The sequence below is a fragment of the Cryptomeria japonica genome, chromosome 1, assembly GCF_030272615.1.
Source record: "Cryptomeria japonica chromosome 1, Sugi_1.0, whole genome shotgun sequence".
NCBI classification, from domain to species: Eukaryota; Viridiplantae; Streptophyta; class Pinopsida; order Cupressales; family Cupressaceae; genus Cryptomeria; species Cryptomeria japonica.
Window position 1 is genome coordinate 244697819 of NC_081405.1, and position 27830 is coordinate 244725648.

At 37.6% G+C, this 27830-nt stretch overlaps 2 protein-coding genes and 1 long non-coding RNA gene across 3 annotated transcripts; all 3 read right to left on the bottom strand.

The window, feature by feature from the left end:
• Positions 1–2073: 2073 nt before the first annotated feature.
• LOC131032343 (cullin-1-like) lies at positions 2074–3186 on the bottom strand. The gene has a single exon (XM_057963288.1). It carries the CDS (start codon positions 3184–3186, stop codon positions 2074–2076), a length of 1113 nt encoding a protein of 370 aa, XP_057819271.1.
• A 335-nt stretch (positions 3187–3521) lies between these two features.
• On the bottom strand, positions 3522–4130 carry LOC131032342 (cullin-1-like). Its single transcript, XM_057963287.2, has one exon. It carries the CDS (start codon positions 4128–4130, stop codon positions 3522–3524), a length of 609 nt encoding a protein of 202 aa, XP_057819270.2.
• A 14490-nt stretch (positions 4131–18620) lies between these two features.
• Positions 18621–22867, bottom strand: LOC131032350 (uncharacterized). Its single transcript, XR_009103429.2, has 2 exons — positions 22671–22867; positions 18621–18863 (listed from the first exon to the last, which is right to left on the bottom strand). It is a non-coding gene; the product is annotated as an uncharacterized LOC131032350 (long non-coding RNA).
• Positions 22868–27830: the final 4963 nt, after the last annotated feature.

The window sequence follows — 27830 nt, forward strand, 5'->3', positions numbered from 1 at the left end:
ATGGCACATTGAAATCCATCACTTGTCGCCAAGACACATGCATAGTCTCATTGATATGGTCTTCATCGGCAAAGGATATCACTTTGGCTATCCCCTTGGACTGTCTCGCCGAATGTCATTGTCATACCGAAAAACAACTTTGTCGCCAAGACTAAGCCAATGTCTCTTTGAAATTGGCTTATCCGCCTAAGAGAATGACCTCGGTAATCCCCTTTAAGTGTCTCATCGAACAATGATGTCACCTTGAAATTATATCATGTCGCCAAGACTTCGCAGATGTCTTATTGATATCAGAGAAATCCATCACTTCGATTATCCGCCCAATTTGTCTCGCTGAACTCTAATGTCACAACGACAAGGGACTGTTGTCGGCAAGACCAACCAATCATCACACCGAAATGATCTTTTTGTCAAGACATCTCCAATGACTCATTGAATTCAAAAACTATATCACTGTGACCTACGAGCTCGGTGAGACAGAAATGTGACTTCACTGAGAGCATTTCTCTGGCCGATGTCACCCAGACTGCTTCAGAGTCACACCGAACTAATCACTTAGTCACCAAGACTTCGCAAATGTCTTATCAATCTTGAAGAAATCCATCACTTTGTTTATCCACTCAATTTGTCTTGCCAAACTCTATTGTCACAGCGACAAGGGACTGTTGTCGGATGGACCAACCAATTGTCACACCGAAATGGTCTTTTTACCAAGACCACTCCAATGTCTCACCAAATTCAAAAACTCTATCGCTGTGACAATGTGAAGTATCAAATCAAATAAAAAATATCTAATTGACCTTTTCGCTGAACCAATGTTAGGATTCTCTCTTTATCTCTCTGCAAGTATTCCCTTGCTATAAGATTTTCAATTCTCTTTTCAATTTCCTTGATATCCAACTTGAACATTTATTTAACCTGCTCAATGCATTGCATCACTAACTCCCTATAAACTCAGTAGCTTTCTGAGTCATTGCTAGATTTATAATTGATAATTGGCTATAAATTCAATGACTTTCTAAGTCATTTCTATCATTATAATTGAAAATTGGTTTTTCGAATAGAGATTTAATGAATTCAGTAGCTTTCTAAGTATATACCATCTTTAATATTTATAATGATTTCTTGTTCATTCCATATCGATTTTTAAAGTTTGAGAGAGTTTATTAATTGCGTTTGATTATTTGATATCGTATCTTTGATGTATAAATATGTTTAGTCTATATTTTGTTGTCATTTCAATGTGATGTTTGTCATGATAAATCCAAACTACAATCTAATGAATAAGACACTGGTCCTAAAAATTTATGATCTACCAAACATTCAAAATGAAAAACATCTTTCACTAGTAGTTTAGAAGTAGGGCAGTAGTTTGTATGCACCTCACGATTCAATGATCATCTAGAGAAGCATCCATTGCAAGCCATAATAATTCTTAATTTGAGGAATCATGTTCTGCATACCTAGATCTTGTATTTGTGGGATAATGTCTTAATCAATTTAATAGATGTTTTAATGTTGTAGGTTAGTCTATGAAGTAGTGACAAACCTTTGGCACCAAAGTATCATTTAGAAATTGCAGCATACGATTTTACTTCCTACGTAGGTAAATGATTGTTTTAACTTGTTTCTATGAGTGCTAAATGTTGCAATTGCATTTTTTTTCTTCTATTATAATTAACTTTCAGATTTGTTGAATAAAATTGTTGGAGTAACACAAACACAAATCTGACAGGGACAGAGAATGCATGGTGCTGTACTGACTTCGACTGTAATTTGTGCATTGGAGTTCAACTGTAATTTCAGAAAGTTGCTATTTAGGTTATGATTCTTGCCTCTACAAGAATTGGACTTAAAAATCATTTCAGTTATTTATTCGCTACTTAATATCAGTCTGTGTGTCAGTTTCCTTATATTATTAATATTAATGATTTGAACTATTCTTCTTATGTGATGATTTGATGGACTGGAGAAAAGAAAAGTAGAAGATTAATGAACAACATAAGACTTACAGTTCAGTGTTAAAATAAGTTGCGACGTATCAAATCCAGAAACATCTTCTCTGAACCAATGTCAAGGCAAGTAAATGTACATTTCAGGATTTTCTTTATCTCTCTGTAAATATTTCCTATCTATAAGATTTTCAATTCTCTTTTTAACTTGTTTCACATCTGGCTTGAACATGTCTTTAACCTGTTCAATGCATTGCATCACTAATTCCTTATGCGCTAATGTTTCTCTGCTCTTCATAATTCTTACAATCGAAGCATCAATTATGTGATGTCTATCTTGAAACACAGCCTTCCCAACATTTTCTTTTACATTAGCTGTGGGTGCTGGAAGTCGGATCTTCCTATTTTTACTATAGAAGTTTGCATTGGATTCAAAACAATCGGTTTCTATCACTGGTTCTGTATCTGGAATTTTACACTGAATTTTGTATTTTGAACATGCAAGGGAATTCAGCAATGCAACTGTATCTTGAACTTCCAAATTCAACTGGGATTTAACTTCTGAAAAACTTAACCTCTCTTCTACATTGAACAACAATAGTGCACTTGTTTGAAAAGTTGTTCCAACTATTTGAATTTCACCTTGGTCAAATCTTCCAATAATAATGCACGTTCCCAGAGAATATTTCCATGTTAGTCTTCTGTTCATGTTTTCTCTGATATAGAACTCTGTGAATGACTCTAAATGTCTCACCATTTCAACAGGAAGGAGAAGTGATTCAGGTGACCTATAGCTTGGCCAGAATCCAGATGTCAAAACTGTAACAGAGAATTCTATTCCAGAACATGGATGAAGAGGATTCTGACTGGGGTATTCCTCAAAGTTTGATTGGATTTTTACTGCCAATGCCCTATCAGTAAGCATGCCCACCATTTTAAATGTAAATTGCCGTCCACACTCAAACCTCAGCTTTAATAACATGCTTTTTTCATAATCAGCATGTGAATTTTTATGGGACAAAAGCCTATCTGCGAGTTTCTTCCTATAAAAATCTGCAACCATGTCTTTGTCATAGATGTAGGGAAAGATCTTTGCAACCTTCTCAAGGGCATCTTCAACATCTGAATATGCCATGTTTCTATTTGTGAAAATGTTGTCACAAAATGTGACAAACAATTCCCAAATACTGTTTCCTGCAACTTGTTGATTGCAAAAACTCTGAAAGGCTGCCATGAGTGCATTTTTGAAAAGGCAGTGGTTCATAAAATTCTCCTCCACGCATTGCAAGTATTTCTAAAGCAATTGGATAATACTCCTCACAAACTGATCTTTTTCAGTTGCCTCTGCCACCATTTGTCCTCCATGTTTAACCAATGATGTACCATTCCTCGTAACATGCTGTCTAAATATTTTGGTCATGAGCTGAATGCCTTTATCTATTCCAGAAAACAACTTAAACATCTCTGAAAGATCATCCATCTTGTCATTTCTCAACAATGGATGGCAATCTGAATCTTCCTTCAAAAGTTGACTTTCATGTTTGCAAAGAAGTTGATTTGCTACCATTTCTACATACCTAGTTTGGCTACTCTGATGCAAACAATGCATTGCAATTGTTTCTTTTTCCAACCTTCACATATCCATATCCATGAAGCAGCCTTTCTAGAATAGGATATGTCCATCCCAAGATCCAACAGCATACGCAAAACATTATTCAATACAGTCCCATCCAGAATGCTCTCGCCCTCTCGCACTTTATTAATTTGAAGCATAATAGCAGCCTGCACATTACTTCGCAAAACTTCGTTGAAGTATCTCTGAGCAGCTTCGTCGGGTTTTGAGAAGATCATAGAATACTTACGGGCCAATTTAAAAAACACCCATTTCAATAAAATGCTAACCATTCGATTGTAATATTCCCATTGCTTTCTAACTTCTTTCAACAGAAGCTCATCTTCTTTCCCCCTCAGTGCGGGTGCAACTGTTGAATTGATATGATCTTCTAAAGTTTTCTCATATTGAGCCTGCATCAAAGTGCGAGGCACTTTATAGCACTTTTCGTAGATTTCATTATAAATCAAAGTGCGAGGCACAAGACCAGATGGGATCTTCCCTTCGACGATTTGCTTAACCTTTGCAATTGCATTTTGCAACGTATCCAACTCTTCCCTATCCATCGCTCTTTATCCATATTTACAATTAAATCCGAAGTTCTCATCCCCAACGAAAATCACGATAGATTATGAGGTTTGAGCCAAACATACGTCTATATAAATTGACCCACAAGGCATGAATCCCAAGCTCGAACCTCATGACGTATGACATCCTTAAAAGTAATTTTGAAATTTATCCCTAACATAACAAATCAGTAGTTCAAGGACCTTTCTTATAAAATCCTGTGTAAGATGCTTCTTTTTAATATTTTAAAATTTCTTATATAAATCATAATTAGGATGCAGTAGATTATATTCTAATGATGTTTATCTTTATCTAATATTACTAATAATTTTGAGAATAGGATTAAATTTTATAATTAATTATTGTTTTTTCATTTTAGGATAAAATTTAAATGGTCTTCAAACTTGGTCACTTATTAAGTCAATCTATTTAATTGTCATTCTAATGATGATTCTACGTGTTTCACTACATTTGACATCAATACGAGATAGTTTTTGATATTAAAAGCAGCAAAAACTAGAGGTCTGACCTAGATAGCGATCGATACGAGATAGTTTATTTTGTTTAGATATAAAATTTCCTAGTTGGATGATCATTAGATATTTTAATGAAGAATTTGAATATGTTTTAAAAATTATATCTCTAAAATGGTTGTTAAATGATTGTTCATATGAATGTTATGAAAATGCTTACTCAGAGAGAAAAGTAGAGTGAAAAATTATATTTGAATTGGATTTACAAATGCTTGAATTGGTAATAGTCCTCCCACATCACTTGGGTGCTTTTTCATTATAATGCTTGGAGGTAGTGAGGCGTTAGGGTAATCACTTAAGGATCTTGAGGAACATGGTACTTCCAATAGAATTAATGTCTTAGGTAAATCATTGTAGGTTTTGAGATCAAGAAGGTTCCAATTTTTACTAGGTTTGAGGTGAAAAATTATAGCACGGAGGTCTCGATGGTGTTTGAGATGCCAGAGGAGAGGAAGGCTAGCAACCCTCTTTTGGCCTTCGTACTCTAGATGGTGAGCCCAATGATTATCTATTTTGTGCATTGAACAAGGAAGAAACCAAGGTTTAAAGTGGTTATCTTTTTTATGTTTGTTGCTCATAGTAAGATTCCAGTAAGGAAGGTTTTGGATGATTGGATTTGTAACTATAAATAAGAAGCTAGGGTTGCATGTGTATTTTTCTAGAATGGTGGAAAAGGTTTATTTATTATTTTCTTTAAGTATCATTCCATGCAAGAGAGGGCCCTTGCTAAATAGCTCTAAAAAGTAGGAAATTCTATTTAGGAGTGTCTCATGGTCCTTGGATGTCTTAAATGAAGAGATTCCAAGGTGGGTCATAGTGAAGAATGTGCACTTCCAATATTCTAGAGTGGGACAATGCTATGGTAGAGGAGTATTCTTTATTGATGAAGAATAATACATGGGGCTTAGTTTCACTTTCTAAGGTGAAAAAATGGCTTTGTGCAAGTGGGTATACTTGACCAAGTATTTATTTGATGGTTTCATTGACAAATACAAGGCACATCTTGTAGCTAAGGGGTTTTCACAAGTTTAGGGTATTGACTACTCAGAGACAATTATTGCTATAGCCAAAATGGATCCGATTTATCTTGTTCCTTCTATTGTTGCATCTTAGAGATAGCCAATGTATTTGATATATATGAAAAGTGTAGAACACAAGATGCCACTAAGACGAGGGGAGGGGGGGTGAATCAGTGGTTTCCAAACTTAACTCTTTTTAGTCCTAAATGTGTGTACTAGTTAGCAGTTCAAACACAAAGTAAATATATCGGTGAGAGGGGAAGACATCAAGATGCAAGCACACACAAATACACATCACATAACACCAGATATACGAGGAAACACAAACATGGGAAAAAGCTCAGTGAGAAATGCTACTGGAGTCTACTGCTCCAATCTAGCCTCATAATAAACACTGATTACAAAGTTTAGGGTACCAACCCAAGGAGCACCAACCCCTGCACTGAGCTCCAACTCAATGATTACAATGTCTGTAAACAATACAAAAGTTATTACTTGGTTACAAATGAATTATGTAACCGCTCACAATCCAATCACTCTATCAGTTCAACTCTTCTCAACCGGTCTTCCTTTGCTTTGTTCTCTGTCGGTTCTCTACTCACACGGATCCATGGGTGCTTGTCACCACCAATACTCTTCACTTTGTCGTTTTTGTTCACTCTTTTGGTTCTCTTCACTCTGTCAGTTCTGATTCCTCTTCTGCTCAGTCTTTGCCTCACCTGCCCTCCCCTTATTCTCACTTTGCATTGCTTCACACTCTGTTGCCTCCTTACCAGTTGAAACACTACCAGTTCACTTGACTACTATAATCTTTAGCAACTTACCGATTACTTTGGCCTCACTAGTTTAACCCTCTATTAAACCCTCTTACTGGTTTACCTTCCAACACTTTGTCACTATGATCTTCAATGAACTCTCTAATTGGTTAGCTCTCTGCTGCACTCTTACACTTTGCTCTTCAATATCCGACACCTCATCATCTGGCAGCATCAATCCGTTATGATCTTTGATCTGCATACTTATCTATGACCATTCCTACCAAAACATAACTTCATACTTTGGCTTGCTAGGGTTCTTTCTACCAACCCAATCCGTATCAAATCCAATCAGATCTTGCTCAGCGATTGACAACCTGCAACAGATCACTCAACTCCATCGATCACGTTGCGTCCAATACACATTTTCTAAATTTAGCAAACATGGCATGTTTGTTGGCCTACACTTGTCAATCACAATGAATGAATTTGTGGTCCCCTTCACCAAATCCGATCTACACTTAGACACTTTGCATCGATCATGATGCCAATGAATCACATCAATGTCCTCTGATCTGTCTTGAGCTGCAAACGCCTGCAATCGACCCGTGATACTCGAGGTCTTCATTTAATGTCAATCGACTCATCAGCAACCTCGTTGAAGCACACTTCAACAACCTCTGTACGTTTTCCACTTGGAGACATCGTGTCTTCGTTGTTGGCATCCACCTCAGCTCACTATGTCGGTTCATGTATGGTCACCAACCACTACATACACTACCGGTTCTCTAGCCCTACCGGTTATACACTAACCGGCTAACCTTCACGTCTGCACTTTACTGTCCTGCTAGTGGAACATATGAGCCTGGCCACCAACCTTGTCAATCCGCAACAAGCTCATCTTCATCAGATAGGAGCTTTTCACTTTGCCTCTTTGCTAGCTCACCGATTGACCTACTCACCGGTAATAAAGCATCTACCTCTATACCGATAATAACCTTGATGACATCGTGCTGTCAGACTTCAACTGTTATGCATCAACCTACAACTGCATTTCAGTTGCTCCATGTCTACAACTGCTAAACCTTACCTTCATCTTCATTAGCCCGAATATCATGTCAACAGGTTTGCCAAAGTGGCAACCACATCATTTCTTGTTCTTCCTCTTTTGTCCTGCTAGCTCAACATGCCAACTCTTGTTGATCTGGTGCACATCTCTGGTTTCATACACCTGAGGCATCTTTGTGTTTCACTTGTTCATCTGATGTGAGCTCACAATCACCTACCTTTAACTTCTCTATCTAATTCCAGAACACTGTCACTTACCGGTGGGAGTAGATGAACCAATGCACTAAACCTGCCAATCACCCGGAGAGAGCGGATCCTTGTCACTCATTATGCTTTCAACATTGTACTGATATGACTTTGCTGTCATTGAGCAGATATATCTTCAATCAGGCACATAACCCAATAGACATCCCCTTTGTCTACCTTCCTAACTTGCAGCGGCCCAAACTCTGTCGGTCATATCTTCATCCTGTGATAACCTCCTCATCTGGTGGGAGTCCTACTGATTGACATCCAACTGCCTACCGGTTGTCTGCACATTCTCTGTTTGCTCAAGCTTGCTTTTTTATTGGTCACATGCTTGCCGGTCGGCAACCATACACTACCAACAGATCACTCACTGGTTGACATACAATACCAGCCAGTCTCCAATGCTTTCTCACCAGTCAACATTCCATACTTACCGGTGACAGGCTATACGAGTAACATCAATGACAACACAATACCGGTTGACATCAATGACAATAGACTGCCAACAATCTCCCCCTTTGGCATTGATGTCAGCATATGTAGGATCCGGTATAATACTGATTTCCTCTCCCCCCTTTGACACAATGACAAAGGGTGTTGACAGAACATTCTGCCGATTGTAGCTTACCCTTTGGCCATTTTACTTTGTATCCTCTCAACCAACAATACTTGGGATAGAGGGATCTGACACCAACTAACACCAATTGCTCTACTACCAAGTGCATATACTAATATGATACCAATTGTTGAAAAGTGTGTTAGTTAATTTCACTTACCTTTCGGTCAGGCTACATCTTCTCCCCCTTCGTTATGCAGAAATTTATTCTGACTCCAATTTGTTGATACCAAGTGTTGAGTCTGACACTGATACCAATTGTATAATCTCCTCCTGTGCAGGTAACTCTCCCTCTTTGCTCATAACCGATTGAGTGAGGAATTTTCTCTTCCTTTGCAGGTTGTTCTCCTGGTAGAGCAGGCTATTGTTTGTTTCACCTGGTGGCCTGTACTACAGCATAGACACCTGATCTCCCTTGGTGTCCAACATGTCTGATACCAATCATAAAATATGGCTGTGAACTCCCCCTGAACTATAGATCTCAGGTATTCTTTGCCTGTCAGGTTCTAAACCGGTTCTCCATTTTGCACCTTGTACCGGTAGAGCTAAGTAAGTGATCTATTGATGATCTTCCAACTCCATGGCATCCATCACAGCTTATGACATGATCTTATATGACCACAATGCCAAATCACATCACTATCATGTCAATTATCAAACCGGTTAAAATATAATGATGTATGCATATGAGATCAACTACTGGAACAACACATTGTCGCTCAGGACTTCGCCAATTTCACCTGAGACATAACTTCTTCACTTCAAGCCACATGAGTCATTGCACAGATCAAAATCTGCAATACCGGTCAATATCCATACCGGTAGCACACTACACATATCGGTTTACTCTACCAGTCCAATATCTCTACCGGAGCACTTTATCCACTAGCCTCCATCTTCCTGTGTCAAAAACCTTTGCTATCATTTAGCAGTTTAAACCATCTATTGATACATGCAGTAGTAAAACATTTCACCTATGTGAATGTGTAGCCAAGGCATTACACACACTGCCATCTCATCTTTTCCTCATACTGGTGGTAGCCTATCCTTACATTTTGTTCTTTTCAAAATTGGGGGTGAATAATATGAACAATTTGTAGCTCCCCTTAAAGTCCTGCATCTCCTTTAAGCCTTAGGAGATATCACTTGTGCATTGAATGCACAGTGTCTGCCCATTGTCATATCCTCCTGCTTCTTCCTCCATACCTGCTTGGTCTCACTCCTCTTCCCATTTGCAGTCCTTGGAGCAACATTAATTTTCTTTTGTTGATTGGTTCTCGCTCCAAAAATATTGTTGTAGTAGCAGACTGCATTCATGCCAGACACGTGATTGGAGGACCTTCCATCAAACCGATTTGAGCATCTTCTTTTGGTTATGCTATTGTAGCCCACTACCGATTTCAATGGATTTCTTGATTTTTTAGGAACATTTCTCCTTTTGTTCCATGCAGGTCTTTGTTGCTCATATGTTCTAAAACCTCTTCCATATGGAGCATGCCTATTACACCGATTGCCATATGACTGAAATTTCTTGTTCCTGCATTCATGACTTTTTTGGCCAAGTCCATTATAGTTATAACATATAACATTCTCATTTCTTGGAATAGCTAATGGACTCTTGTTAGCATAACCGAGAGAGAGCATATGCAAGTTCCTACACTTTGAGGTCTTATGCTTATATGCATTACATCTTTTACAAGCTGAATTGTTATTCTTAGGAAAAGCACTTTGTCTATTCTTAGACCCCATTTTACATTCGTCTGCCCTATGACCATAGTCTTTGCATGAAAAACAATAACCGGAGAAGGAGGGCTTATAACCCACAAATTTGTTTTGCCAAACATGAGACAATCTTACCGGTTTGGCTTCTCCATTTCTACTTCTCTACGGATTTGTCTTGGGTTGTCCATGCTCTGTAGTCCTTTCATCTGATCCCTTCTTTTCCCACACTTGCTTTGTCTTGTGGGCAACAACATTTCTTTGTCTTCTATCGGTTGGAGGTCTTCTAGGTTGTCCTATCAAGTTCTTACTTTCGGTGAAGCTATCTTTTCTCAACTTTCCTTTTCCTTTTGGATCAGCATTGTTTCTCCTTGCAGCACCGACCTTCATCCTCTTGTCTTCACCGGTTGTGGTTAGATCTATCTTCCATCTTGGAGCATTCCTGACAGTGAAGGTTGTCCTTTGTTAACTCCACTTGAGGAGACAAAATTTAATGTCTTTATTGGAGACATCCTTGCTTGTGGAGCACTCACCAACATCACATCCAATTCCTCTAGTATCCTTGGAGTGTTTTTGTTTGCTCAACATTTTGTCCAAGGCATCAGTGCTGCCACCAAACCGGATCCTCACCTTGAGCTCATCTTGACATTTCTCAAGGTCTTTCCTGAGATTCTCCATTTCATCTTTTTTGTTCTGACATTCTTTGTCTTTGGCCTCTATAATTGCAAATGTTTGCACCTGCACTTTTTGTTATGCAAATCTGATTCTGATTCTACCACTCACCCTTTTTGCACCATCCACTTGTGCTTTCAGATTTGCAATGGTTGACTCTGACTATTGCAGAGTTTCAATCAACCGGTTTTGTTCCACAATGGCAACATTCTTGAACAACTTGTATTCTTTTCTTACTCTATTAAGCTCCTCGAGTGCACTTACAAGTTCTCCTTCAAGATAAACTTGAGCTTCAGCTTCTTCTTCACCTTCTTCATCATCTTCACCATCGCTGCCAAACACATCTTGTCGGTAGGACTGATCAGCATGATCACTTTCTAATGTGTGCATCTCACTTTGTGTCTCATGAGCCATGAATAGATGAGTTTCCTCTTCATCACTGTTTGAGCAGCTTGCATCTGTCCACTTGTGAAGAAACATCAACAAAAAGCCCATTGAAAATAGCTTTCATGGCATCAACATTGCATTCATATCTTCTTTTTGCCTCAGGACCGGTGGGAGGATTGACAGGGCTAGAGAGCCCATTTACAACTGATACGAATTGTAGAACACAAGATGCCACTAAGAGGGGGAGTTTGAATCAGTGGTTTCCAAACTTAACCCTTTTTAATCCTAAATGCGTACCAGTTAGCAGTTTAAACACAAAGTAAATATACTGGTGAGATAGGGAAAGACATCAAGATGCAAAACACACAAATACACATCACATAACACCGTATATATGAGGAAAACCCAACATGGGAAAAACCTCGGTGAGAAATGCTGCTAGAGTCTACTGCTCCAATCTAGCCTCACAATAAACACTGATTACAAAGTTTAGGGCACCAACCCAAGGAGCACCAACCCCTGCACCGAGCTCCAACTCAGTGATTACAATATCTCTAAACAACACAAAAGGTCTTACTCGGTTACAAATGAATTTTGTAACCTCTCACAATCCAATCACTCAATCGGTTCAACTCTTCTCAACCGGTGTTCCTCTGCTTTGTTCTTTGTCGGTTCTTTGCTCACACCGATCCACTACTGCTTGTCACCACTGGTACTCTTCACTCTCTCGGTCCTGTTCAATCTGTCTGTTCTCTTCACTCTGACAGTTTTTATTCCTTTTTTCCTTAGTCTCTGCCTCGCCTGACCTCCCCTAATTCTCACTTTGCACTGCTTCACACTCTGCTACCTCCTTACTGGTTGAAACACTATCGGTTCACTTGACTACTACAATCTTTAGCAGCTTACCAGTTACTTTGGCCTCACCGATTTAACCCTCTGTCAACCCTCTTATCGGTTTACCTTCCAACACTCAGTCACTATGAGCTTTGATGAATTCTCTGACTGGTTAGCTCTCTGCTGCACTCTTACACTCTTCTCTTCAATATCCAATACCTCATCATCTAGCAGCATCAATCCATTATGATCTTTGATCTGCATATTTATCTATGAGCATTCCCGCCAAAACGTAACTTCAAAATTTGACATGCTAGGGTTCCTTCTACCGACCCAATCTATATCGAATCCAATCAGATCTTGCTCGGGGATTGACACCCTACAACAAATCACTCAACTCCGCTAATCACGTTGCGTCCAGTACACATTTGCTAAATTTAGCAAACACGACCTCTGTCTGTTTTGATTCCACTTTTGCTCAGTCTCTGCCTCGCCTGAACTCCCCCAATTCTCACTTTGCACTGCTTCACACTCTGTTGCCTCCTTACCAGTTGAAACACTACCGGTTCACTTGATTGCTACAATCTCTAGCAACTTACTGGTTACTTTGGCCTCACCGGTTTAACCCTCTGTCAAACCCTCTTATCGATTTACCTTCCAACACTCAGTCACTATGAGCTTCGATGAACTCTCTGACAGGTTAGCTCTTTGTTGCACTCTTACACTCTGCTCTTCAATATTTGACACCACATCATTTGGCATATCAATCCATTATGATCTTTGATCTACATATTTATCTGTGAGCATTCCTGCCAAAACGTAACTTCAACCTTTGGCGTGCTAGGGTTCCTTCTACCGACCCAATCCGTATTGAATCCAATCAGATCTTACTCGGGGATTGACACCTTGCAAGAGATCACTCAACTACGCCAATTATGTTGCGTCCAATACAAGTTTGCTAAATTTAGCAAACATGACCTGTTTGTCGGCCTACAATTGTCAATCGCAATGAATGAATTTGTGGTGCCCTTCACCAAATCCGCTTTGCACTTAAACACTCTGCATCGATCATGATGCCAATGAATTAGATCTTTGTCGTTTGATCTGTCTTGAGCCGCAAAGCCTTGCAATCAACCCGTGATATCCGGGGTCTTCATTTAATGTTGATCGACTCATCACCAACCTCGTTGAAGCACTCTTCACCAACCTCTGTATGTTTTCCACCTAGATACGTGTCTTCTTTGTCGACATCCACCTCAGCAAACTATGTTGGTTCAGGTATGGTCACCAACCACCACATACACTATTGATGCTTATCTACCGGTTCTCTAACCCTGTCGGTTATATCCTAACCATCTGCACTTTACTATCCTGTCGGTGGAACACATCAGCTCGGTCACCAACCTTGTCAATCCACAACAAGCTCATCTTCATCAGATAGGAACTTTTCACTTTGCCTCTTTGCTACCTCACCGATTGACTTAATTACCAATTGATAATGCATCTGCCTGTATTTCGGTAATAACCTTGATGACACCACACCATCAAACTTCAACTGTCATGCATCAACCTACATCTGCATTCTAGTTGCTCCATGTCTGCAGCTGCTAAACCTTACCTTCATCTTCGTTAGCCCAGACATCATCTCAACAGGTTTGCCAAAGTGGCAACCACATCACTTCTTGTTCTTCCTCTTTTGTCCTGGTAGCTCAACATGCCAACTCTTGTTGATCCGGTGCACATCTCTGGTTTCATGCACCTGAGCCATCTTTGTGTTTCACTTGTTCATCTGATGTGAGCTCCCAATTACCTGCCTTTAACTTCTCTGTCTTATCACAGAACATTGTCACTTACCAGTGGGAGTAGATGAACCAATGCACTAAACCTACCAATCACCTGGTGAGAGTGGATCCTTGTCACTCATTCTGCTTTTGACATTGTACTGATATGACTTTGTTGTCATTGAGCAGATATATCTTCAATCAAGCACATAACCCGGTAGACATCCCCTTTGTCTACCTTACTAACATGCAACAACCCAAAATTTGTCGATCATATCTTCATCCTGTGATAACCTCCTCAACCTGTGGGAGTCTTGTTGATTGACATCCAACTGCTTACCGATTGTCTGCACATTCTCCGTTTGTGCAACCTTGCTTTCTTATCGGTAACATGCTCGTCGGTTGGCAACCATACACTGCCAACACATCACTCACTGGTTGACATACTATACTAGTCTCCAATACTTACTCACTGATGAACATTCCATACTTACCGGTGACAGGATATATCGGTAACATCAATGACAACACAATATCGGTTGACATCAATGACAACACAATGCCAACAAAAAATTCCTTTCCACATGGTGATCTACATGAGAAAATCTATATGGAGCAACCTTTAGCTTTTGTCTACATGGTGATCTACATGTGAAATTCTACATGAGAAAATCTACATGAGAACATCTACATGAGAAAATCTACATGGTGATCTACATGAGAAAATCCACATGGTGATCTACATGTGAAATTCTATTATACTTTGGTGTGATAACCAAAATGCAATTCATATTTGACATAGTGGTGCAGGGCATCTAGCACTCCAAGAATGTAAGCTTTGATTTTTTTTTAGTTTTGTGTGTAATGTGTGATGTAATAATGGACCAACCATTGAGGACTTAGTAGATCCATGCTTGAGTTGTCCAAATTCTGGTTTGAGCCAATTGTGCTCAGGATGTTGCTAGCCTGAGAAGTGAATTGCTTAGGTAGTTCACAGGCAAAATACTCCAGACAAATGTATTCATGAATTAGGAGTCAATTGAGTTGTGTTTAGGTCCTGTAAGGTGTTTGAGGACCTTCAAGACTCTTATAATGCAATAGAATGCAAAATTGCATCCTGGAGCAAAAGTTGTCAAAAGTTGTTGAGCAACATTTTTGCAATTTCTTGCAAAACTTGCATTTTTGGTTATGGGCATTAGGTAGTTGGTTGAACCAACTAAACTAGTGGATATAAGCCAAATTTCACTTCATTGTACGGGTTGGAGGATTGGAAAATGGAAGAGCAAGTTTTTGGTTTGTGAAGCAATCTTGTTTCCATCGGTTTTTTATAGTTTTGTCTTGTTTTCATTGCCAATACAGACTAGATGGTGTAAAACTCATTGCCATCTTTGTATGCTCATTGTATTTGCTTTCAAGAAGGTTGAATTGCAGGTTTGATTGTTCCAGGTTGTAAAGATTTCTCTCATTCTTTGCAACTAGGAGCAAAACCCTTGCAAGTAGGGTTTAAGAGCAAGAAATGGCTCTAGCCTAGGCATTCTTTGATGGCACTTGTTGAAATCATTAATAATGCTAGATTAGGGTTTGTACATAGTTTTTGAATAGGGTGTGTGATGTTGCAGGTCCAAGAGGAGGAGAAACAATGAAGACCTAGGCTCACCGTTGGGAGTAGGTGAGTTAGGACAGTAAGCAAAGTGCAATTTGTGAGCACTTGGAGATTGATGCAGGCCCAAGTGGCATATGTATGGAAATCCCTTAGAGTTTCCTTGAAGGTTCCCAAGGTGTTTAGAGTAGGATTTTTGAATGGTGAAAGGTTCTCGACCAATTTTGTCAATCCACTGGTTAAGCCTAAAACCCCACAAATTAGTGAAGCATTGGAAACCACACCTTTACGGACAACCCAAATGCACTTTTATAGTATTGTCTACAACTTCCAAAAGGGTATCCGAATCCATGATTTATTCCTAGGCCTGTTTGGGACTTTTGCAAATTAAACCCCAAAAACCACTTAAGGAGGGATAATGCAATTAGGCCTATTTAGGTGCCGGTAGAGACCTAGAAGGCTTGAGAAACCACCGTGATGGAGTTGGTGAGTCTTAAACTTCAAATCACAATGAAGACACCTTATTAATGCATTGGGAAACCATAAGAAGAGTTGGTGTGTTAAGATCCTAGTAGGAGTGGTTGGAGCCCAGGAGAGGTGAGTGTGAGTAACTGAGGTGACAACCTCAAGTGTAGGAGTTGATTGTCTAGAAACCATTGGCTATAACTACGAGGCAAGTAAAGAAGATTTAGACCTTGGAGGTCTCATTGTCATAACCCTTACCAAGTGCCATAGGAAGGACTTGAGTAGTTGTAGGGTTGAGTAGGACAAGTCACTCAAGAAGGTGAAACAAGCTAGGCTCCAAGACTCTCTGCATCACATAGCCTAGTTGAGAATCAACAGATAAAGCACATCAAGATTCATATGCACTTCATTCAACAACTTGCCCAGGATGATGTTATATCCTTAGATTACTTATGCACTAAGAATAAGGTTGCAAAAATCTTCTCTAAACCTTGAGCATCAACTCACTATGTTGTGTTGTGCCAAATGTTTAGGGTGAAGTAAGTTGTCCTTGTGGGGTCTTGAGTCCTCTTTCCTTTGTATATAGTTATCTTTTTTGGAGGAATTTTTTTCCTATTGGGTTTTCCCCTTTATTCCATCTGTGAGATTTTGTACATGAGTACCTTACCAAGTCATGTTGTTAGTGTTGGGATTAAGGTGTTCTAGCCTTTTAGATTCCTATCATTATTTATTAATTATATTTGATGTATTAGTGGTGGAAAAATGGATCTCAAATTATCACTTGACTAAGTGGATAATCCAGTTAAATGCTTCAAACAATTAATGAATCTTAACTAGAGATATAAGTTTTTGGAACTTGCTAGGAGATGAGATTTGCTACCACTATAGAACTCCCATCCAATACATTGATCCCAAATACTCCTACTGATAGGGTTGACACACACCTTTTATTCATTATATCCTAAGTGTAAACGTTATAGGTTGTCATATTACTTTGTGGGGCCCATATGGGAGGAGAATCCCACATACTAAGTGATGAGATCTTAATAGAGTACCACTTGTCACTTGGGGGCTCATTTGGAGAGAGGAGTTCATAAAAACTTCTCAGAGGTGCACTTTGGTGACATGTGTCTTGACATTGTTGAGTTAACTGTGACATGTTCCTATTATTTAGGAAGTTGGCACCCACTTTGAGGAGTTAGAACCAAAGAAATGACAACACAATACAAAATCAAGAGCCTTACAATAATGATGGATCATATTACAGAGGAAATGGCCAAGGTTGATGAAGAGGAAGGTGATTAGATGCTACATTTTTCAAATTTGGTAAGAAATGATATTACTCAATTGAGCAGAGGGGAGAAAAGATGATTGTGTGGATTTTATGGTTGGGAAGACCATGACCTATTTAATTGTGATAATGCATGCCAACATTATAAAAGTGTGACACCAACCCCCCAAAGCGATGATCTAAAAAGATCAAATGATAGGCTTCTCCACAAGGTATGAAAGACCCCTCTAGAAGAAACAAGGAGATGTTTTAGAGCTTAGGTAGATGTAGGCTAGACTTTAGAAGAGAGTAGCATAGAAGAAGATGACTACCACATATAACCTTAACTAGAGAAGAGTAATCCAAAATGCTAACTAGAAATGGAACTAATATTGCCAAGCTGTGGAAATGGTAACTAGAAATGGAACTAATATTGCCAAGTTGTGGGCAGTAACAATTGAAGATGAGAGATTAGAAGAGGAGGAAGTGATCTTCCCTACCAAATAGAAACATTATCAATTCATTGAGCAAACCGAGAGGATAGTAGAAGAACAAAACAAAGAGGAGGAAAAAACCAATTATTTCACTGAGCAAGAAGTGGGAGTTCTCAAGCAAATATAATAGATAGTATTGGCTTAGGACAACCTGATATAGTAGGTCAAAATTGAAGGAATTCAAAAAGTAGTGGAATATGAAGTTAGCACTGCAATTCAAGATAGTAGGAAAACACTAGAAGACTAGACCAATTATGATTGACCTCTATAATCATCACAAGTGAATCAATAAAGTTATGATGGACTTAGGGGTAGATATGAACCTATGTTCGAAGAGGGTATGGGAATACTTGGGGAAGTCGACACTTGAACCAACTCCCTACAACATAATCCTAGCAGGTGGAATTGATATAAAGACACTACGAACCTAGAAGCACGTAGAAGTCAATATGCATGCAATAAAGAAATATGTAGGCTTTGAGGTAGTGATAGTGAAGGAGGTATTTGATTTATTTAACACATTTCTAGGACTGATATAGTGTGTTGATTTGAAATGAGTGATAGATGCCAAAATGAAAGAAATAGCATTTGTAGACACTAGGGGATAGTACACATTCCTTTGGGGAAGAATCCTTGTGAGTCCTATGTGGAAGAAGTCAAAGTGGAAGAGTATGAGGATAATGATAGAAATATAAACACTATAAAAAACCTATCTACCACTGAAGTTTGGGAAGAGCCTAATTTAGAAGGTGACATTGAAGTAAATAAGATGGAAAGGACCATGGATACAAATATGGTATTAGAAGCATGGGCAAATGATGAACCAAAAGTGTACTTCTTACAAAAATTCTACCACACCTAAAATTTTTGGTGACCTATTACTAGTCTTATGTATTATAGAAAAAAGGTACCCAATTTTTTTCCTAAAGTTTGTTGTCTTTGTTAAATAAACATGTATGCCATATAAGTATCTTATTTCCAAATATGCAATGCTGAAATCAGGAAAGACATACATGAGTAAAACATCTACGTGTAATACATTTTTATTTATAAAGAACAAAATGTTTACAAGATCCCACACAAGTCGTGGGAATAGCTGAGAAGAGATCACATTGATCATAGAAATATAAACACAAAATAAGCAAAAGAATGTATGGAGAAAGAAAATAAAGAACCCATCATTCCCTGGATAGGTTGATGAGTTCTGTAGAAAGATTTTTTGGTCAACTTCATTGAACCAAGCATCCCACTGTCCGCTCCATGAGATGACCTAAAACAGAGAGAAAAATGATTCGTTTAGAGCTCCGGGTTATTCCTATCACTCCTACATACACTATGCTACTCCTAGTGTGCCCACACTGCTATATCATTTCCATAACAGAGCAGATCAATGCAAAAAAGATGCCATGAGATATCAGCAAGAACCATGTTCTTATCTAACTTGTTTGTTTCATGTGTAGATACAGGTTTCATTTCAGAAATATCATGTATGTGGGTTAAAATGGGCTCCTGAAGCGGTTGAGCTCAGCATACATGTCGTCACCCACAAGGTGACACTAACTAGTTATCAAATAATGAGTACATCAAGCCATGATCCCACATACTTTCATTCAATGATAGTACAAACTGTCATCCAATGACAGTATATACAACATGAACTTGGTAACACTCACGGATCAAAAATTGAATAGTGTCATCATGTGAATAAGGGCAATATGTGAGGTCACATTAGGGCTGGGATTTCCTTAGTTTTCATAAAATATAAAACAAAAACCTCAACTTAGTAAGAACTGGCATAACTGACTATTGATTCCTAGAGACCAACAAAAGAAATCAGAAGACTTGGATAGATGTCCATAGCACAATGGAAATAGAATCAGAACATTAGACAGAGATTGGCTCCCCACAGGTCAATAGACAATAAAAAAGGAAAGGCTTTATGACAATGAATTTACAGTAGGATGAACTACCAAAATGAGAAGACCGTGATTTCACTGCTAAGGTCATCATGTATTAATGCATCTAACAAAGAAAAAGGCAAGTATACAGTCATCTATGAACAAAAATCAGTCATGAGGTGTCATAGTACAATACACATGCATAGGTCAGAGTCTCAAGAAAGCGGTGCACTGTGAGTTGCAAAGAGCACAAGTCTGAGACAGTATGATAGCAACAAAAAATCATTAGCATTCAGAGCATCTATATTTTAGAAATGGAGTGTCATTTCAAAACAGTGCCTACATTAGCTCAAAAGATCACACAAGAAGCAGTCACTGTCAAGAAGCAGCACAGTGACCTAACATTAACAATATGGATAATCTTCTTGTCTAAAATGTAGATAGTGATTAATTTCAAATTGAAAATATAGTTCATACCAAAGCCTTTTATACAGTATTTGTTCACTATAGCAGTACAATAAGAAACAGTGATTTAGAAATCATAGAAGCAACATTGTTAAAGAGAATTTTATGACAACATGGATGGAGTAACAACCTTATTCATCAGTCAACAGTCATTGTACAGTCACAATCAATGAAAAATCATACCAATAATGATACAAAAGTAAGAATGAGGAAGTAGTATCAATAGTGTCTAAAGGTGCAACATTCAAAAGGAAACTCACTACTAAAGAGGACAATCACTATGCAAAAATACAGTCAAAACTCAGCCTGTAGCAGCTTCATAAAGCATACTAGCCACATACCATGAGCTCATTCAAAGTAGTGACATGAAAATAACATGGGTTTTGCCAAAATGAACAGAAAATTGTATGTAGGCATGATGTTTTTCCAAAACCCTAGGTATGAAGATACATGGAAATTACACAATAAAAAGAAACATTACAGTTTGCAGTTCCTTTTGAGCAAAAAAAAAAATCTTTTACACAAAAGAGGAAGATCTAATGCTCAATGATATATCATATTATCAGCATACAATCATCTAAGATTCAAAATAGTAAGGCAATTACAAGGGGCTAATACAGGTTAATGAACAAAAGAGAATAAGCACACTGCCACAATAAAGTAGAAATAGTCACGGTGCATACCTGAGACCATGATCAATTCAAGGCTTCAAAAGAATGATAGAAAGTACCAACATACAGTAACAAAAGGAGAGATAGTGGCTGTCGTTTAGTCCAAACTGCATAAATAAGGATATAGAAAGTCTGAGACGAGTTTAAAATCACTGTCAAATACAATGATAGGGGTCAAAGAAAGAGTTCCTTGAAAACTAATAAGTGGCATAGACACGTAGTAGTCTCAAAGAACAAATACCATTAAAGTACTAGGTCTTGAGAGCAGCAAACTAAAAGGTCATCAAAGAATATATTCACTGTCAGAAGACATGACTTCAACCATGCCATCACAGGGCTGTATAATAATTTTGAGAAGCAATGAATAAGATAAGAGAAGGGTTTTATGAATAAATGAAGTAAGAGCTAAAAAAGTGGTCAATATTGTTATTGCATATAACAATCCTCATATAAACAGTCTCAAAGATCATATAAAGCTTCAAGTTTTGTAATCGTTGGTATTCCAAATACTATGATAGTTTTGATAAGAGTCAAGTGCATTCATAATTGCAGAGGAACTTCTACCATAACCTTTTGCAAGAGTGATACCAACTATTCTAAGAGAGCACAATGATGACATGAGAAGCAATCACAACCTTTCATAGTCTCCGTAAGAAATATTATCATGCAAAGATTAATGATCATTATCAAAAGTTTCAAGATAAGGATTGCAGTCATATCAATGGGTAAATGATGCTTGCCAATAAATAATAATCACGAGTATCAATTAGAGCCACAAGCTAAAGTGATGAAGGATCCCAAGATATCCAAGTACAGTCAAAGTAGCAGCATTCGTATGACTAACAGTAGAAAATCACAAAGCATTCATCAAAAGTCACATAGCATATCATATTCACCCATGATATAGTCATGCTGATTCCAACATTTCTAACAAACCCAGATTTCAAATTGGATGAAGTTTTCACAAAAATTAGCGAACTATAAGATGAAAAAACCCAGTAAATATAGTGCGAACCCAGTTTGTATTTCATGAAATATCTTCACCAGTTCAAAGTGCATAATATCAAATGGTAACCCATAAGATTATCTTAGACCTAACAACAACACACAAGGATGCGCAATAATAAAAGCGTTTAAAGTTCCAAAAGTATAGCTCAAATAGCTAAAAAGATAGTCTCAGATTTAATAGTGCATATAACATTGAGGGTTTTATGTGCAGAAGCAATCAATAACAGCATATGCCCATTATTTCCTAGCAGCCATTAGCCAAAAGGAATAAGATTGAGCAAACCACAGAATGAAAAGACACTCCCTTGGTTTTGTCTACAATAAAGATCAAGAGCAGCCTACCAATGACATCTCAAACACAACAGGAGATAAAGTTTCAAGAGATAATATCACTCAAATACAAAGAACTCATCACAGTGGTATGAAGGACTCAGAGCCATCAAAAAGCCATTTCTAGAAGATACAAAGCAACAAATCTTTATTCACAATGATCACCTTCATAGCAGCCACAGTCAAAATAATAAGAAATCAAAGCATCAATAACAGTCCAAATAGTGAAGGAGCTTCGTATTCACTGTTGAAAGCCCAGTCATGGCAATCCAAGGCCACAAGACTTTAAGGGGCAGATTTGAGTCAAAAGCACTCACATCAGCATTTCAAAGATGTATACAACGACTTTCCTAAGAGACAGTGTTTCCAATAATGGACAACCTTGTAAAATCTCTTTGAACGGAGTTGATGACCTTTGGAGGCATTGTTTTTTTGTTTTTTTTTCAGTTCAAGAGCTAAGAATGTTTAGTTTTGCAGCAGTTTAAAGCAGATTCATAGTCAAACACCATCAGAGAAAGAGAAGCAGCTTACACCAAGAGCCATTAAGGATCAGTCTCAGTCAAGGGTTACAGTGACCGGCCACAACACAAAACATTCTTAAATATATAAAAAGAGACGTGATAAAGATTTCATACATTCCTATAGCTTTTCTTTTAGCCAAAACTCACGGCATAACAATAGAGAATAAAGAAATAAGGCACATACTGATCATGCAAAAAGTCAAAGAAGCTCCAGTTAAAAACCCTAGTTTGAAATCACCCACAGAGTGCAAGGCCGTTGAGTCTCCTTCAGTGAAAATCAAAGAATGAAATAATGTTTTAGGGTTTGAATTTTTTTATGAGTGGTTTTCTTTTTATCTTTTATTTGTTTTTTAAAGAAAACAAATTGCATGTGCCAAATGACTGTCGTGGAAATGAACTTATGTCATTTAACCTAGGCTTCACCTTTGTAAGCCCATGTTTATAGGGCCAAAAGAACCTAAAGTTCTTTTATTATTTAAATTATAATTTAATGTATACTAATTAAAGCTTAAAATATAAAAAGCTTTAATTAATATATATTAAATTATAATAAATATCATATATTTCCTTATGATGTAAATTGTAATTTCATAATTTAATATAAATTTATTGAAAGGTTTATTTTTATAAAATCTTAATAAATTTATATTAAATTATGAATTATTTAAGGGAAATTAATAAAATAGTTTTTTTTTCAACAATTATATAAAATAAATTGTTTTATTTAACTATTCGAATAAAGCTATTATTGAAAGAGAGAAGAAAGCATACGAATTACATGCAGAATTTCAGTGAAGTGCATGCTTTTTAAGGGAAGGAGGTTTTTTCGAGTTATATTTAGTAAGGTGTTGCTCATGTAGTTTTCAGAAAAGGGAGGGGTTTTTATAGCTATTTTTGGCTCAGAGACATGCATATTTTTCAGAGAGGTAATTTGCTTTTCAAAGGAGCTATTCTTGGTGTCTTGACATGCAGATTTTTGGACTGGGAGTTTGCTTTTTCAGTGGACCTATTTTTGGTAGCAGATTGACAATTCTAATTTAGCATAGTGGGTCTTTTTCATGCATCATCAGTTGGGGTCCCATTTTGAGCATTGGAGGCTATTTTTGGCAGAGTTTCACATGAGTTTTTTAGGCTATTTTGGAAAAATTTGCCCAAGGCTTTTTCTCATGCAGTTTTTTATTTTTAGGGTTTTGGAGGAGATGTACATGATGGGTTCTATATATTATCTCTCTCCTCCTTTTTCCCTCTGGTTCTTTCTTTTTTGCATACACATTTTAAAAAAAAAAACAATGTATCTCAGCACTATAGTTTATTTTCAGTTTTATATAGCAGGATTCCTTTGATATTACAGAGTTTTCATTAGTTGGCCTTGGTAATTATGCATGTTCATTATGCAAATTTGATAGAAATTTACCGTGTTTTGATATAAAAGCCTTTGAATTTCAGTTTCTTTCATGTTGCATGTATCCTTGCTTTTCATAGAATCACAAGTTTCAGGTTGTGTAGAAGAGATGATTGTCAATTTGGTTGTGAAACTGGTTTTCCTACCAAGTTTATGATTTCCTTAGCCTTCCTAGGCAATGTTTATGTGGTTGGAGAGTATTTCTAGTTTAATTGCAAATTTCAATATTTTCAGAGTATTTCTCACTCTTTTCCACATCAATAGTTTAGTTTTAGGAGGGATTCAAGGGAAGCCGACCCATAACCTGGAGATTCACCTTCACTTTGAGCAACCCACAAGCTTGAAGGTGTTTCCATGTTTTACAGGATTTCTTGGTTTCACACTTAGCATCACGGGTGCAATCCTCTGTGACAACAGTTTTTGGCAAGTCTGGTGGGACTCGTTTGAGCCGTTACAACTCAAAAGAGCTTCATTTTTGTTGTTGTTTTGGTATTGACAACAGTATTACAGCCTATTGAGGTTATTTTTCTAAGTACGTGGCGACTCTATTTTTTAGTTTTATGTATAGAACAAGTCTTAACAACATATGAGAAAGTAGTAAACCAGACAGAGCAAGGATCCGGTTGAGCATATTAAGCTACCATCATCACAAAGAAAGTTAAGGAAAGCGAAAAAGACAGAAAAAACAACAAATTCAACAATTGAATTTAGAGCAGATTCATTAGTTGAAGTTTTTCTTGAAATTCCAAATTTTGATTTTCTGTCTAATTCTTCTCCTCTACCTAATTCTCATCCTAATTTTGCCACCCACATAAATCCTCTTTTTGCATCAACCCCAATTCAACCATCCATTGCCCAGAATCCACCAGTAAACCCTCCAGTATTTCCAATGGTCGTACCAAGAGCACATGCTTTTGTACCCTTCAATGGAGGTAGCCCTTTGAATTTGACCCAACACGATCCTATACCAGGAGCAGCTCTGAAAAGTCTGGCTATTTTCACTGGTGAAGACCACATCACACCCATTGAGCACATAAGGGATGTTGCATCTCTGTGTGCAGTTCAACATATAACCCAAGAGAACGTAGCATTCGGGCTACTGGTAGCATCATTCAAAGGAAAAACACTTCAATGGTTCAGGGGTTTGCTAATTAATTCAGTTAACGATTGGGATGGTTTGGGTGATAAGACGACAAAGTAGTTTGTAGATAAATCAGATCACCTGTCATTAGTTGAGAAGATGACCACTATCAAGAGAGCAATGCAAAAGCAAATGACGGATTTCAATTACCGTTTTGAGTGAACCTGTAATAGAATTCCTACGGTGGTAAAAGCCTCTCCTGAACATGCATTTTTATACTATTTGAAAGCTTTAAACAACGATATTATTGTTATGATTCAGTCTATGGGTTGGGTTACATTACCAGCAGCTTATGATGTATCTATTAGAGCAGAAAACAACCTTATACAAGCTGGTAAAATTGTCCCTAGGCCTCCTATGCCTATTTTTCCTGATATCCAGCCATTGATGCCTTTACAAATACCTCCTATAGCTACAATACACAATATTCTAGTACTAGGTTATCAGAATTATGCTCAAAATAATGTTGTTTCAGACTCCTCAAAGCAAATACAAGAGTTAAAGGAGATGTTTATAAAGAATGTTGAGGAAAATCACCAAATTCAGCAAACTATATAGAATTTTGGCAATGAATTGGTGAGTCTCAAGAAAAACCAAACCCAAAATCAAAAGTATCAAGCCCCATATCAAGCTCCTTATCAGCCCAATAGGCCCAACTAGCAAGTTGATGCTTAGAATCAAATGAGGAAGTACAACAACAGGTAGAATCAACAATATAATCATAATACTACCAACAATTCGAAAGAAATTGTTCCTATTCAGATCAACATGGCACAAGATTGGTGTTTTCCATGCCAACAACCTCATAGTCAGGCATCATGCCAAAATGCAATGAATACTCAATCACAAGCCTTGATGGTTCAAAATAACATGTCTTATCAAGATGGAGGTATAAACGAGGAACCAGAAGGTCCTAAGGTGGCTATGATGAATTGACATGGTGAGCAATTTTGTGGAGTTAATCATCCACAAGCACAAAATAGACCTTATTCACCTATCGCAGCTAATACAAGGTCAAAAAAGCATGCTATTGACATTGGACAACAAGCTACAAATCATCAACAACAAGCTGTAAATAATGGACAGTAACAAGATAAGTCGAGACAACAGCCAAATAAAGGAAAACAACAAGCTTCTTCAAGTCACCAAGCTACTACAATAGCTCAACATGTCCAAAATGTGCAACCTGCAACACCTAAAGAACAACAGAAAGTTCAATTTCAGTTAAAACCAGCTCAACTAGACCATGTTGTTCCAAAAGTACAACAAAAGGTTGGTGGTGTTTAATATTGTTGAATCTATGAAAAAAACCACCGTTTTCATGGCAATGAATGATTCTTTGCAAATTCCTGGGCAAAAGGAAATGTTGCGGTAACAATTAGATAATCTTTCCTTTACCAATGAGCCTCAGAAAGATCAGTCTAGGGTTGCATTAGCTAACGATATCCCAGTCAAGAATACTTGGCCAATCCAAACACCAAAGGCTCCTCCATTTTTCATAACATTGATAATTGACAACCATCTAGTCCACAATTGCTTGATAGACTCAGGAGCCAGTATTTCAATTATACCCAAAGACCTTGCAGATAAACTTGGTCTAATTTATGAGCCTGTTTCTAGAGGAGTTGTACAATTAGATGGAACAACAGTTAAGTCAGTTGGATTGGTCAAAGATCTTGGTTCGACCTTGCGTGCTTGTCCCAATTTTGTAATACCTTGGGACATGTACAAAGCTGACTTACCTCCAAACTTTTCTATCTGCCTATCTAGAGATTTCAAAGCAAAATTAGGAGGATACCTTTCTGTTGATTGGTCTCTCTTGTTTTTCAGAACCCGTTATGGCACAAATGTGACCATTAAGTCAGAACCTCAAGCCACTTGCCACTTAGAACCATACACCCCAAGTTCTATAAATGCAAATCTTGTTGTCAGAGACCATGATGAGCTACCACCTATCCAAGATCCAGATACACTTGTTCAAGGCATACCTGATGTCAATTTGGATGAGTGGGCAGCCCAAAATACTACAGAAGATCCTTTCATCAGCATGGATGAAATAGGTCTTGGTGTTTATATGATTCATGAGGAGGATGTTTTTATTTCTAAGCTTGAAAAGGATGATATTTCACTGGACCAGCAGTCAGGACAACAGAAAAATCAGGTTTGGCAGCTCTATTTTGATGGTTCAAGAGGTAAAAATGGTTCTGGAGGTGGTATTATGTTTGTTTCACCCGAAGGTATGAAATATTATACTGCTTTCAGATTTTCTTTTAGTTGTACAGATAATATAGCTGAGTATGAATCATTAGCACGTGGCTCAGAATGGGCTAGGCAGAAAAAAGTTAGCTGTTTACAAGTTTTGGTGATAATGAACTAGTTGTGAACCAAGTTAGAAATATCCATGTCACCAAAAATGATGTTTTGAAGATGTACAAGCATAGAATTTGGGATTTAAATGAAGATTTTGATGCATTTAATCTGTTGTCCATACCTAGAAGTCAAAATAAAGAAGCAGATAGGCTTGTAGCCATTGATGCATAATTTGATATCCCAAAAGAGCTTCAAAATGTGAAAAGACAGAATTATGTAAAGATTTCTATAAGACCTTCAGTCCCAGATAACAATGTTACTTGGCAGGTTTTTGAATCAGATGAGCAAATTTCAAATTTTCTGATTGAAGAGGCTAAATTTTTTGTTGGAAATCAACATAAATTCAATCAACAATATGAAAATCAGTTCCTACAATTGAAGACTAATAAGTTGCCCAAAGGTTTGGTAATCCTTGAGAATATTTTGAACAC